Source organism: Mustela nigripes, chromosome 1 (genome assembly GCF_022355385.1).
Source record: "Mustela nigripes isolate SB6536 chromosome 1, MUSNIG.SB6536, whole genome shotgun sequence".
Taxonomy (NCBI): domain Eukaryota; kingdom Metazoa; phylum Chordata; class Mammalia; order Carnivora; family Mustelidae; genus Mustela; species Mustela nigripes.
In genome coordinates this window covers 245391286-245404833 of record NC_081557.1, presented here as the reverse complement: position 1 = coordinate 245404833, position 13548 = coordinate 245391286, and the positions used below count along the sequence as shown (strand labels likewise).

At 33.8% G+C, this 13548-nt stretch overlaps 1 protein-coding gene across 2 annotated transcripts in view; it reads left to right on the top strand.

Annotated features, from left to right (window-relative positions):
- The window catches only part of CHIC2 (cysteine rich hydrophobic domain 2), a 57895-nt gene that overhangs the window by 22959 nt on the left and 21388 nt on the right, over positions 1-13548 (top strand). The window contains exons 2-3 of one of the 2 annotated variants that reach the window (XM_059383910.1): positions 203-257; positions 401-472. In XM_059383910.1, coding sequence (XP_059239893.1) covers positions 203-257; positions 401-472 — 127 coding nt within the window. Of the gene's footprint in view, positions 1-202; positions 258-400; positions 557-13548 lie in introns of both variants that reach the window. The other variant, XM_059383901.1, reaches the window with a different exon arrangement.

Here is a 13548-nt window from a genome sequence, read left to right as displayed (position 1 = left end):
CTTATACAAAAGTTTTTATTCAGCTGCTAAAATTGCTTGTTACATTTCATACATTGCAGATTACAGTGTTTTTGTGTTTCAAACTTCCATTGTTACTCTGTATATCGAGTTGCATCTGTTTACTTGACCTTTGATTAAGTTAGATGGCTTTTTTTCAACGTGTGTGTGTAATGACATATTTTTCTTCTTTTTTTAAAAATAGATTTGGACTGAGCAACAAATTTGAATCAGAATTCCCTTCGTCATTAACTGGAAAAGTGAGTGTCATTTACTTAGGTACTATTTATATACTTCAAAAGTAAAGTCTTTTCATAACAAATTATAAAAACAATTATTTTAATGAGACATGCTTATTGACATTAATATTGCAGTGTTGTTATTTCTTAAAATTTTTCTTTAGGTAGCTCCCGAAGAATTTAAAGCCAGCATCAACAGAGTTAACAGTTGTCTTAAGAAGAACCTTCCTGTTAATGTACGTTGGCTACTTTGTGGCTGCCTTTGTTGCTGCTGCACATTAGGTTGCAGTATGTGGCCAGTTATTTGCCTCAGTAAAAGAGTAAGTTGAATTAATATATTTTAATTTAAATTTAGAAGTCGACAAGCAAATCTTGCATTCATCTAGTTTTTATTTTTTTGTATTGAACGAGTCATACCATGCTAAATACTATAAAAAATGGTCTGATCTAGTAGAGGAGTGATAAAGTAAATTATGGTATGTCCACATGCTGTTACATTAAATTTAATTATAAATTTCATTCATAATTTTTATGACCTAGGAAGTTATATAAGAGTAGAAGAGAATACAACATTCTCTCTCTGTATACGTTCATGGTGATATAGCATGGTGTTTGAGAATGCTGGGTTCAGATCTATCAGTTATCTCTGTGACTCTAAGCAAGTTTCCTAACCTCTTTAATCTCTAGTTAATTATCTGTAAAATGGCAGTATTCACCTACCTGCTTGAATAAGATTGTTGTAAGTATAAAATGAAATAGTGTATGTAAAGCTATTAGCAAAATAGCTCAAAGTATCTAATAGATATTGACTAATAGCATTATTACTAATATTTATGGTAGTACCCCTAGAAGAAATAACATGGTTACAGTGTTTATTTCTAGTTGGTAAGATTATGGGGAATTCTGGTTTCTTTTTAAGAAATTTTTTCTTTGTATTTTACAAATTTTCTGAGATGAGTGCATAATGATTCTGTAATCAGAAAAAATGATTTAAAGATTAATAATTTTGATTGTTTATAATGAAAAATTTCCAAGATATGGGTAAAGATATGGCAAGTTGTTATAGATGGAACACGTTACATTTTTGTTAAGGTTTTAAAAAATTGTGGTAACGGTATGTATAAAAATGAAATACTATGAATGATTTGTGTGGCTCCATTTTATTTTATCATCAAATAATGATAGGAAATATGGAAAAGCAAATTCTGTTTGTCTCTTGATTTCTGTAAGTAGTATATTTCTACTGAAAAAAATTTCACTAATACATTTTATAGATAAGGAGATAATGCCTTTGTAGTAGGATTAATTTTGTAATATTTACTTTAATATTCATATTTATTTTTTCTCCAAAAAATATTTCTTCTTTTTTTCCTCCATATTTCTGACCACATCATCTTCAGACCACAAAATTTTTTTTTTCTTTTTTTTTTTAATTTTCAGTTGTCCCTTGAAATTTGCTGCTCTTGGAGTTATAGATACTCTCACTCACTCCTATTGTTAGGGCATTTTCATCGTTTAAATAACTGCTGTCTTAGGGTGCCTAGACTGGAGAAATATACTTGGTTATATACCTGACAACGATTTATATTCAGAACATGAGAAGGACTCTCAAAACTCAACAGTAAGAAATGACTATTTTAAATGGGCAAAATAGGGGCGCCTGGGTGGCTCAGTGGGTTAAAGCCTCTGCCTTCAGCTCAGGTCATGATCCCAGGGTCCTGGGATCGAGCCCCATGTCGGGCTCTCTGCTCTGCAGGGAGCCTGCTTCCTCCTCTCTCTCTCTCTGCCTGCCTCTCTGCCTACTTGTGATCTTTGTCTGTCAAATAAATAAAATCTTATTAAAAAAAAATTAAAAGATTTAAAAAAATTAAAAAAAAATAAATGGGCAAAATAGGGGCACATGGGTAGCTCAGTTGGTTAAACATCTGCCTTTGGCTCAGGTCATGGTCTTGGGGTCCTGGGATCGAGCCCTGAGTTGTGCTCCCTGCTCAGCGGGGAGCCTGCTTCTCACCTCTCCTTGTGCCTCTCCCCTCTACTTGTGCTCTCCTCTTTCAAGAAAATAGATAAAATCTTAAAAAAAAAAAAAAAAAGTGACTTCTGTATCCCTTGGTTATTACTTAACCTGAGGAATCAGAAGAATCTTATTTTAGAAATCTGTGTGATCTAGTTTTTTTTGAGGTTTTGAGATCCTTTTTTTGTTTGTTTGAAGATTTATGTATTTGTTTATTTAGAGAGCTAGCAGGGGGAAGGGTAGAGAGAGAGAGAATCTCAAGCAGACTCCCTGCTAAGGGCAAATCCCAGCATGGGGCTCGATTCCACAACCCTGAGATCACCACCTGGGTCGAAATCAAGAGTCTGATGCTTAACTGACTGAGCCAGCCAGACGCTCCTGTTTTTTACTTTCTAAATGAGAAAACAAGATATTGCAATATGTGCACAACATAGGATTTAGAAAACAAAACTTAACTTTCTATTCCTCTGTAAGCATTTTTAGCAACATAAGATCACTTTTCAGATGATTTCATTGAATTCCTTTTTATTTGAATCGTAGGTTAGATTGATTTTTTTAGGCTATTCTCTATAGTTTCGGAAAGCACATTTCATTTAACAGTGTAGTATTCAGTCTGTGGTCTCTCTTTGTATGTATATAATTAAAATTTATGTGGACTTTACTATCTAGTGAATGCAAACAAATAATGATTATTGTTAAATAAAAAGCTGTGCATTTCCGTGTCTTGGGTGTAAACTATTATATACCCATGGAGAGAGTGACATTTCATGCATGTATGAAGGTGTTAGTTACCCTGTGAAAAGTAGTGCTGTGTACAGTGGGAGCAGGATAATTTAGAGCAGGAATTTTTAACTTTCTTTTTGTCGTGAGTCCTTTTGGTGTTCGAGGGATGCCTATGAACCCTCTCTTAAATAATGTTTTATTTGTATTTTAAAAGGTTTAATGTATTTTATTTATTTTTTAAGATTTAATTTATTTATTTGGCAGAGAGATTACAAGTAGGCAGGCAGAGAGAGAGGAGGAAGCAGGCTTACCACTGAGCTGAGAGGAGAGCCCGATGCGGGGCTTGATCCCAGGACTCTGAGACCATGACTTGAGCTGCAGGCAGAGGCTTAACCCGCTGAGCCATCCAGGTGCCCCAAAATGTTTAATGTATTTTAAATGTGTTAAATGAAATCCACAAGATTACAAAAGAAGCCAGTTATATGAAATAAAGTTAATCAAAGTACTAAAACCCCTCAATTAGGGGCGCCTGGGTGGCTCAGTCAGTTAAGTATCTGCCTTCAGCTTGGGTCATGATCTTAAGGTCCTGGGATCGAGCCCCACCTGTGGCTCCCTGCTTAGCAAGGAGTTTGCTTCTCCTTTCCCTCTGTGCTCTCTCTCTCCCTTTCTTGCTTTCTCTCAAATAAAATCTTAAAAATAAGACCCCCTCAAATATATTATTTATAAATGTTTATTAATGCATACAAAATAAGATAGCAGAGAATCTATGGTAATATGATGTGATAGGAAGTGATAGAGATAGAGGTCCAGTTTTTTCTACCACAGTTAGCTGCATACATTCATAACCTAAGGAAACTATACCACATTCCAGTTAGAGGTTAGTAAAAATGAAGATGAATTTTTGTTTCATCCACTTTCATAGATTCCTAGAATTTTATCTAGGTATTGCATGTTAAGAGTAGGAACCCTTGACTGAGAGGTACTAGTATAAATAAAGGCTTTAATAAAACCCTGCCTGATCATTAGCCTCTGAACTGTTCCTTTTTCCTCATTTGTGATGTGGAGTATGGTTAGAATTGTCTCAGAGTCTTAAGACAAATCAGGACCGAAAGCATACTTTATATGCAGATCAGCATTTTCACCTTCATGACATTATTCAGGAATTTGGGTAACTAGATTTCTGCCTTAATTTTGAAATCCATCTCCCAACTGAGTGTCCCTTTTTATGAACTGATCCTGTTCTGGAGACATTGTTTTTAAATCTGTATTATTATTGTTCCTTCCAAATTACCTTTCCTTTTTTAAAAAATTGCCATAAACTATTTTTAAAAATTATTTACCATAAAGCAAAATCCATTCTTTTTGGTATATAATTTTATGCTTTTTGACAAATGCATATAGTTGTGTAAAACCACAACCAAGATGTATTACTAATCTCTCCAAAAAAAACTGTACTGTCCCTTTGTAGTCATACCCTTTTCAGCTCTTAAACCCTGACAACCACCGATCTATTTGCTTTCCTTACAGTTTTGCCTTTTCCAGTTTGTTATATAGATGGAATTATACAGTATATATAGCCTTTTGAGTCTAGCTTTTTTTTTAAATCTAGCTAGTGCATTTGAGATTCATCTATTTTGTTGCATGTATCAATAGTTTATTCTCTCTCTTTTTTTTTTTTTTTTGGTCTGAATAGTATTCCATTGTATGGATGTGTTATAACTTGTTTATCCACTCACCAACTGAAGGACATTGGGTGGTTCCCAATTTTGGTGATTTTGAATAAAGATGGTATAAATGGGGCTATAATAATAATCTTTGAATAAAGATGCTATAAAGGGGGCACCTGTATGGCTCAGTTGTTAGGGATCTGCTTTTGGCTCGGGTTGTGGTCCCAGGGTCCTGGGACCGAGCCCCACGTCGGACTCCCTGCTCAGCTGGGGGGCCTGTGTTTCCCTCTCTGCCTGCTGCTCCCCCTACTTGTACTTGCTCTCTGTGTCAAATAAATACACAAATAAAATCTTAAAGAAAAAAAAGGTGCTATAAATGTTCACATGTATGTTTTTCTGTGAACATAAGTTTTTTGCTTTTAGGAGTCAGTTTGTTGGATCCTATAGTAACTGTATGGTTAATTTTCTAAGAAATTACCAAATTATTTTCCCAAGTGGCTTTCCAGCCAACAGTGTCTGAGAGTGACAGTTGTTCAGCATCTTTGCCAGGACTTGGTATTGTTAGTTTAAGAAATTTTAGTCATTCTGATAGATTTGGTGGCATCTCATTCTGGTTTTAATTTACATTACCCTCATGACTAATGGTATTGAGCACTTTGCCATTTGTAAAACCTCTTTGTTAAAGTGTTTATTCAAATATATTCCCTTTTTTTTTTTAAAGATTTTATTTATTAGAGAGAGAGAGCGAGAGAGCGAGCGAGCACAAGCAGGGGAGTGGCAAGCAGAGGGAGAGGGAAAAGCAGGCTCTCTGCCAAGCAGAGCCTGAGGCGGGGCTCGATCCCAGCACCCCAAGAACATGATCTGGGCCGAAGGCAGATGCCCAACCGACTGAGTCACCCAGGTGCCCCTATTTTGCCCATTTAAAATAGTTATTTCTTACTGTTGAGTTTTAGAGTCCTTTTCGTGTTCTGAATATAAATCTGTTGTCAGGTATATAACCAAGTATATTTTTCCAGTCTGTAGCTTGTCTTTTTATTCTCATAATGTCGTTGGCAGAGCACAGTTTGATTTTGATGAGGTGTGATCTATCAGTTTTTAAAAAATAGATTCTGTGTTTGGTGTTATATCTAAGGATTCTTTGCCTAAACCAAGGTCACACACTTTTTCTCCTATGATCTCTTCTGCATTTTACTTTCAGCTCTGTGACCCATTTTGAGTCAGTTTTTTGTATACTTGAGAGGCACAAGTTAAAGTTCATTTTTTCTGTAGATGACTATGGGTTATTTAGCACCATGTGTTGAAAAGACTGTTTTCTTCTCTCATTAAATTGCCATTGGATGTTGACAAAAGTCAGTCAACCATATTTATGTAGATGTGTTTCTGAACTCTGTTTTATTGATCTCCATGTGTGTCTCTTGATTTTAATACCATATGGTCGTCTTTACTGTAGCTATATAGTAAGTCTTGAAATCACGAAGCGTGTATTCCAAACCTGTTCTTATTTTTCAGGATTGTTTTGTCTATTCTAATTTGTTTGCCTTTCCATGTAAATTTTAGAATCAGCACACCAGTACTATGTCTAAAAATTTTTTTTTTGATTAGGATTGAATCTACAGACCAGTTTTTGGGAAAATTGACATCTTAAGTCTTCCACATGGCATATCTCTTCAGTTATTTAGGTTTCTTTGATTTTTTTCATCAGTGTTTTGTAGTATTTCCTGTAGGAAATATTTTATTAGCTTTATATGTATGTATATACATATTTTATTAGCTTTATATGTATGTATTTCTTTGTGCATAAGGCTTTTGTTAATGGTAATGGTATTTTTAAAATTTTGATTTCCAGTTCATTGCTTGTACATAACAAGTACAATTGATTTTTACATATTAACTTTGTGTTCCGTGACCTTTCCAAATTCACTAATTAAATTCCAGAATGCTTTTGTAGATGCCACAGGATCTTCTATGTAAATAATAACCATGTTGCCTGAGAATAGTGATAGTTCTATTTCTTAGTTTCTAATCTGCATACCTTTTATTTATTTTTCTCTTTTTTTCCACTGGGCAAGACTTCCAGTAAAATATTGAATAGGAGTGATGAGAGTGGACTCTGCTTCATTCCTGATTTTCTCTGTTGTTTTCTGTTTTGAAAAACTTAATTGACTTTTTTGCTCTTATTTTTATTATTTCTTCTTGTTTTGGATTTCATTTACTGTTTCTTAGTTTCCTTAAACTCATTGAAGAGGATATTGATGTGAGAGTTTTCTTTTTTATATGCTGGTATAAGCATAGAAAGCTAAAATTTTTCTCTAAAGCACTGCTTTGACTGCATTCTATATTTTATTTTCATTCAGTTCAAAACATGTTATGATTTTCCCTGAGACTTCCTCTTGATTATGTGTTATTAAGAAGTGTGTTATTTAACCTCCAAATATTTAGGAATTTTCCAGACACCTTTGTGTTACTGATTTCTGGTTTAATTCTATTGTCAGGGAGTATACTTTGTGTGATATCATTTTTTAAAATGTGTTGTTTCATTTTATGGCCTCAAATATAGTGTATTTTGTTAATGATGTCTTTACAGTTTTTGTTTTTATTTCTGCAGCTTTATTGAGATGTAATTCACATACAGTATACTGCACATATCTAAAGTGTACCATTTGATGAGTTTTGTCTTATAATTAACACCCATATACATGTATACATCAATGTATACATTTTCTAGAGTTTTATATAAATGCAACTGTTCAGTATGTATTCTTTTTTGTTTCTTTCACTCATAATTATCTTGAGATTCATCTGTGTTGTTAAATCCATGATATTTCCTTCCCTTTAATGCTGAGTAATGTTTTATTGTGTGGATATACCACATTTATTTCCTGGATTGCCATATGTGTTTCCATTTTTCATCTTTATAAATAAAGCTGCTGTGACAATTCTTGTTCAGGTCTTTTTGTAAACATATACTTTCCTCTTGAGTAAAAATTTCTAGGAATAGAGTAGCTTGATCCTGTAGTGTATATGTGTTTAACTTTTTAAGGAACTGAGAAACTATTTGCCAAAGTGGTGGTATTACTTTACATTTCTACCAGCAGCATATGATAGAGTCTCCTCTGCTGTATTCTTTTCTTTTTTTTAAAAGATTATTTATTTATTTATTTGATAGACAAGAGATGACAAGTAGGCAGAGAGGCAGGCAGAGAGAGGGAGGGGGGAAACAGACTCCCTGCTGAGTGGAGATCCTGATTCATGGCTCCATCCCAGGACCCTGAGATCATGACCTGAGCCGAAGGCAGAGGATTGACCCACTGAGCCACCCAGGCGCCCCTGCTGTATTCTTGTCCACATTTAGTATGGATAGTCTTTTTAATTTTAGTCATCCTAATAGGAGTGTAGTGTTATCATTATGGTTTTAGTTTGTATTTCCTTAATAATAAATGACGTTGCACATCTTTTCATGTTTATGTAACATTTGTGAATGTTCTTTGTTGAAGTGTTCCAACTTTTTTGCTTTTTTTGTTACTGAGTTGTTTCTTTATTGTTGAATTTTGAGACTTGTCTATATGTTATGAGTACAAGTGTATACTTTAAAAGGTTTATTCCAATTAGTGGTTTGACTTTTTATCCCCTAACAGTCTTTTCGAAAGCAGAAATTTCTAATTTTAATAAAATCCAATTGGTCCATTTGCTCTTTTATGGATTGTGCTGTTAGTGTTATACCTAATAGCTCTTCCTCTGCCTAACTACAGAGATTTTATTCCTGTGTTTCTGCCATAATTTTTATAGTTTCAGGTTTTGCTTTTAGGCCCAAGATTCATTTTGAGTTAAAATTTTTGTATGGTACAGTGTTATCAATGGAAGGATTGAAGTTAAAAATTTGTGTGTGTATGCATGTATAGAAATCCAGTTGTTCATTCACATTTGTTATAAAGGCTATTCTTTCTTCACTGACTTGCCTTTGTACTTCTGTTGCAAAACAGATACACACACACACACACATATATATTTCTTAGCTCTGTTCTGTTCTTTTGATGTGTTTGTTTATTTTGATGCCCGTACCACACTGTCTCTTGAGTTGTAGCTTTGTAATTACATCTTATAATTGGGTAGTGTTAGTTCCCCAACTTTGTCCTACCTTCCCAGTTTTGCTTTTTACATTGTATTCCATATGGATTTTACAATCAGTTTGTCAGTTTCTACAAAGGAAATCCTGTTGGAGTCTTAGTTTGGATTGCATTGAATCATGCGTCAATTTTGAGATACTGATAACTTAAAAATATTTAGTCTTTTGACCAGGAAACAGTGTCTCACTCAATTTACTTAAGTCTTTAACATTCTTTTCTGAACAATGTTTTAAATTTGAGTGGACATGTCTTGCATATCTTGTATAGATTTATTCAAGTATTATTTTTTATGCTCTTTCAAATAGTATGTATTTTTATTTTTTATTTATTTTTAAATAAAAAAAAAAAGATTTTACTTATTTATCTTGACAGAGAGTGGGAGAGAGCACAAGCAGAGGGAGTGGCAGGCAGAGGAGAGGGAAAGGGAGAAGCAGGTTCCCAGTTGAGCAGGGAGCCTGATGTGGGGCTCAACCCTGGAACCCTGGGATCATGACCTTTTTAGCTGAAGTCGGATGGTTAACCGACTGAGCCACCCAGGCAACCCTATTTTTAAATTTTTAAATTAAGTTTTAATTCCAGTGTAGTTAATATATCGTATTTATTAGTTTCAGTGGTGAGGAGTATCTTTTCATGTGTCTGTTGGCCATCTCTGTGTATGTATTCTTCAGAGAAATGTCTGTTCATGTCTTCTGCCCATTTTCTAATTGGAATATTTGCTTTTTGAGTATTGAACTGTTTATGTTTTTGATATATGTTGGGTATTATCCCCTTATTGACTATGTCATGTGCAAATATCTTCTCCCACTTAGTATGTTAGTATGTTGCCTATTAGTTTTGTTGATTGTTTCCTTCACTGCACAGAAGCTTTTTATGTTAATGTAGTCCTGATAGTTTATTTTTGCTTTTATTTCCCTTGCCTCAGAAGATGTAGATAGAAAAATGTTGCTATAGCCAGAGAAATTACTTCTGTGCTCTCTTCTAGGATTTTTATGGCTTCAGGTCTTATATTTAGGTCTTTAATCCATTTCAAGTTTATATTTTTGTGTATGGTGGAAGAAAGTAGTAGTTTCATTCTTTTGCATGTAGCCATCCAGTTTTCCAACATCATTTATTGAAAAGACTGTCTTTTTTCTATTGTATATCCTTTTCTTCTTTGTTGAAGATTAATTGATCATATAATAGTAGGTTTATTTCTGGATATTCTCTTCTCTTCTGTTGATCTGTGTGTTGTTTTGAGCCAGTACCACACTGTCTTGATCACTACAGCATTATAGACTTGAAGTCTGAAATTGTGTAGTGTATATTTTTAAAATTTCAGTTATTTTTTTCTTGCCAAGTGTTTAGTTTTGCTAAACGCACCTTTTCCATTAACTTATTTGTGGAGTATTGAATTGAATTTCTTTATAGACAATCATATCATCTGCAATGAAGACAGTATTACTTTTCTTTGTAATAGAGATGCTTTTTTTTTTTGCTTTTCTTTATTGGAGTGACTAGAATCTCCAGAAAAACATTGATTAGAAGTAGTGAGGATAGATATTCTTACTTTGCTCCTGATCCAGAAGAAATGAATTTACACTTTCTTCATTTCAGATCTTAATTGCAGGGTTTTGGGTTTGTTTGTTTGTTTTAAAGATTTTATTTATTTACTTGACAGACAGAGATCACAAGTAGGCAGAGAGGCAGGCAGAGAGAGAGGAGGAAGCAGGGTCCCTGTGGAGCAGAGAGCCCAATGTGGGGCTCGATCCCAGGATCCTGGGATCATGACCTGAGCCGAAAGCAGAGGCTTTAACCCACTGAGCCACCCAGGTGCCCCAATTGTAAGGTTTTTAAAAATTTAATGATTTTATTAATTTATTTGAGAAAGAGTGCACACAAGTGGGGGAAGGGGCAGAGGGAGAAGGAGAAGCAGACCCCACTGAGCAGGGAGCCCTAGGTGGGACTCAATCTCAGGACTCTGGGATCATGACCTGAGCCCAAGGCAGATGCTTAATTAACTGAGCCACCTAGGTGCCCCATTTGTAGGGCTTTTGTAAATGTTTTTTCTTATCAGCTTGAGGAAGTTTTATTGCACTAATTTGCAGAAAGTTTTTATTCGGAACACATGTTGGATTTTGTCAAATGCCTTTTTCCTCTTTAGGAAGATTTTTAAATTAGGAATATGTTGAATTACATTTATTGATGTTAAACCAACCTTATATTCCTGGGATGAACCCAATTGGCTGGTTATATCTATTTCTCTTTTTATATTTCTTCTGGATTTGACAGAATACAACTTTGTTTAGAAGTTTTACATCTAGGGGCTCCTGGCTGGCTCAGTTGGTGGAGTATGTAACTCTTGATCTCAGGGTCATGAGTTCAAGCCTCACATTGGTGTGGAGCCTACTTTAAATAAATAAATTAGTTTAAAAAATTTTTACATCTATGATCATGAAGGATACTTTCCTATAGTCTTTTCTTGTAGTATCTTATTTCAGCATCAGGGTAATGATAGCCTCATAAAATGAGTTGGGAAGTGTTCTTTCCTCTTCATTTTCCTGGAAGAGTTTGTGCAGAATATGCATGGTTTCATCTTTAAATTTTGGAAGAATTCACCGATGAAACCATTTGGGCCTGGAAGTTTTTTGTTAGAAGAGTTTAAGCTACAAATTCAATTTCTTAAATAGATACGGGACTTTTCAGGACATCTTTTTTATCTGGGTTAAGCTTCATAGTTTCTGTTTCTTAAGGGAATTGTCCATTATATCATAGTTGTTTATAATAGGCATAATATTTACTAATTACCTTTTTAACCTTTTGTAAAAGTTCTAGTGATAATTACTTTTCTTATTCCTAAAGTTTTTAATTTATCCCTTGTCTTCCTTTTTTTTTTTCCTGGCCAGTTTGGCTAGAGGTTTATCAATTTTATTAATTGACTCAGAGACCAGTTTTTGGTTTCATTATCTATTCTTTTGATTCTGTCTTATATTTAGTTGGTTTTTAGTTTGACTTTTATTATTTCTTTCTTTGAGCTTAGTTTTTTTTTTTTTTTTCCTAGTTTCTTAAGGTGGGAACAAAGGTCATTAGTTTGAGACTTTCTTCTGGTGTTTAGTATTACAAATTTCCTTCCTAATTTATGCATTCATTGTATTGCCCAAATTTTCATATGTTGTGTTTTAATTTTCATTGAGTTCATTTTACTTTTATATTTCTCTTTTGATTTCTTCTTTGACCATTGCATTATTTAGAAATATTTTATTTAGGCTTTAGATATTTTGGGGACTTCATAGAGATTTTTTTTTACTGATTTTTAATTTAATTTGTAATAAAAAACTAACAGTTTGGTTATATAACACTTTGTTTTGAATCCCTATAAATTTATTAAGGATTGTTTTATTCCAAAATGTGAGCTATCTTGATAAATTAATTGATTATTGTGCACTTGAAAATAATATGTGTTTATCTATTACTGGAGGGAATATTTTATAAATGTCAGTTAAGTTTGTTGATATGTTTAGATCATCTGTATTCTTACTGATTTTCTGACTGTTCTATCAGTTAACAAGAGAGTAGTATTACAGTCTCTGACTATATGTGATTGTGGATTTATCTATTATAGTTTTTGTTTTATGTACTGTGACACTGTAATTAGGTACATAAACTTTCAGGTTTTGTATCTACTTTGTGGGTTGACCTCTTTATCATCATGAAATTGACCTTATTTATCTTCACTATTTTTTTTTTAAAACTACGTTGATATTAATTTAGCCATTTCTACTTTCGTTTTATTAATATTCGTGTGGCATATATTTTTTCAATTTTTTTGCCTTTAACTTATTTGTGCCCCCCTATTTAAAGTTCATTTCTTGTGTGCCTGGGTGGCTCAGTTGGTTAAACATCTGCCTTCAGCTCAGGTCATGATCTCAGGGTTTTGGGATTGAGTCCCACACCAGGCTCTCTGCTCAGGGTGAGTCTGCTTCTCCCTCTCCCTTTCCCTTTGTGCTCTCTCTCAAATAAATAAATAAATAAATAAAATCTTTAAGAAAACAAATAAAGTTCATTTCTTGGGATGCTTGGGTGGCTGAGTGGGTTAAGCATCAGCTCAGGTCTTGATCTCAGGGTCGTGACTTCAAGCCTGGTTTTGGACTCTACACTGACCATGGAGCCAACTTAAAAATAAATAAAGTAAGTTAATTTCTTATGGGCAGTGTTGATTCTTGCTTTTTCAAAAATTCAATCTGTCAGTCTCTGCCTTTTAGGGATTTTGGACCATTCACATTTGTTGTGACTAGTGATAAGGCCAATTTAAAATTTCATTTTACTATTTTTTTTCTATATCAATTTTTTAGTTTCCATTTTCATTTTCTGCCTTTATATTTTTCCAAGTAATAAGTTATTGAGGTGAAATTCACATAACATAAATTAACCATTATAAAGTGGATGACTTAGTAGCATTTAGTACATTCACAGTATTGTATAATTATCATCTCTACCTAGTTCCAAAGCATTTCCATCACTCCAAAGTAGAACTCCTTACCTTTTAAGCAATTTCTCTTCATTGCCTTCTCCCTCCAGCCCTGGCACCCATCATTTTGTGTTTTGTCTCTGTGGATTTATCCGTTCTGGATATTTCATATAAATGGAAAAGTGTGACGTTTTGTGTCTGTCTTCTTTTACTTAGGATAATGTTTTTGAGGTTCATCCATGTGTCAATACTTTCTTCTTTTTTATGGCTAAATAATATTCCATTTTATGTATATACCGTGATTAGTTTATCCATTCATCCATTAATGGACATTTAGACTACT